Source organism: Belonocnema kinseyi, unplaced genomic scaffold, assembly GCF_010883055.1.
Source record: "Belonocnema kinseyi isolate 2016_QV_RU_SX_M_011 unplaced genomic scaffold, B_treatae_v1 SchBZDm_2307;HRSCAF=2526, whole genome shotgun sequence".
Classification (NCBI taxonomy): Eukaryota; Metazoa; Arthropoda; class Insecta; order Hymenoptera; family Cynipidae; genus Belonocnema; species Belonocnema kinseyi.
Window position 1 is genome coordinate 1 of NW_022874399.1, and position 1,477 is coordinate 1,477.

The window sequence follows — 1,477 nt, forward strand, 5'->3', positions numbered from 1 at the left end:
TCCGCCACTGTCAAGAAACGGGTTGAGAGCCAAAAGAGAATTTGACTTCGGTAACGAAGTTTTGTTTTCCAAAAGTGAAATCTCTAAAGGAAACAAACGTCCATGAACCAGCCGAACGCAAACCCCTTCCGCCTCCGAACAATATTCGGAAAGTGAAGAATCACTTTCCGAATCCTGCTTTTTCCTGTTTGAGAGTCTTCGAAGCGCTAGGAACTTTAAAACATACGCAACAATTTTCAGAAGTTTCAACCAAGAAGAAACTCTTGAAGTCAGCCTATCAAACCAGGTGCATCTTACTTCGGTGACGCAATGAGCATTCTCTCGAACCTCCTCAGTCGTATCTGAATCAAAGAGGGTCTGAGAATCAGGCCACAAATTTCTAGACTGGCTTAACCACCAAGGACCTTTCCACCAAAGTTTGTTCTCCATGAGTTCGGATGGCTTCGCACCGCGTGAAGCCAAATCCGCAGGATTGTCCTCAGAACTCACATGACCCCACGATTCTATAGGAGCAACTGACTGAATTGACGCAACGCGATTTTCTAGGAAGATTGACCACGAAGAAGGATGCTTTTTCAACCAAGCAAGCACTATAGTGGAGTCCGTCCAAAACAGTGCATTCAGAGTCCTAAACTCTGGATTAGATCTAATTACTGACACTAATTGCGTGAGCAGAAGAGCACCGGACAACTCCAATCGAGGGATTGACAACGTCTTTAGAGGAGCGACCTTGGTTTTGCTTGATAGCAACGTAATCTGTATCTCTCCCGAAGGAAGCACCAAACGGAGGTAAACAACAGCCGCGTAAGCAGTGTTTGATGCATCCGAAAATCCTTGAATAGTAGAACACATAACTTCAAATCCCTGTCCAGTCCAGCGAGGTATTGAACATTGCCTCAAAATGAGAAGTTCCTCACAATAAGACTGCCAAACATCACTCAACTCCTGGGGAAGAGTTTCATACCAACTGACCGAATTCATCCACAATTTTTGCATAAACACTTTTGCAACTATTATAACTGGGGAAACCCATCCCAGAGGATCATAAAGGCGAGCGATCACGGACAAGACAGATCGCTTAGTTACTATTGAATTCTCAAATGGTTGAATGTGATACCGATAGGTATCTTGAGCAGGGACCCACAGGATTCCAAGTATTTTTAACGAATCATCCTCTCTAAACGGTTTCTCAATTGCAAGTCCATGATCAGTAGCATCAATATCTTCATTCAGAGACGCTGAATTGCTTGCCCATTTACGTAGTTGGAATTTTCCCCTATTGAGAAGAGTTTTCATCTCCTCACGAATTTTTAGAATTTCTTCTCTGGAATCAGCTCCAAAAAGACAATTATCAATGTAGATTTGTCGAGAAAGAACCGTTGAAGCCAAAGGAAGCTCAGCACCTTCATCCTTTGTCAACTGCTGAAGGACACGCAATGCCAAGTACGGGGCCGATGAAGTGCCGTAAGAAACGGTG

At 43.8% G+C, this 1,477-nt stretch overlaps 1 protein-coding gene across 1 annotated transcript; it reads right to left on the reverse strand.

Annotated features, from left to right (window-relative positions):
* Positions 1-98: 98 nt before the first annotated feature.
* Positions 99-1,422, reverse strand: LOC117182529 (the record flags this gene model as incomplete). The annotated part of the gene is made up of 1 exon (XM_033375625.1): positions 99-1,422. A coding segment is annotated over one exon (1,324 nt), but the record flags the coding sequence as incomplete, so codon positions are not given.
* Positions 1,423-1,477: the final 55 nt, after the last annotated feature.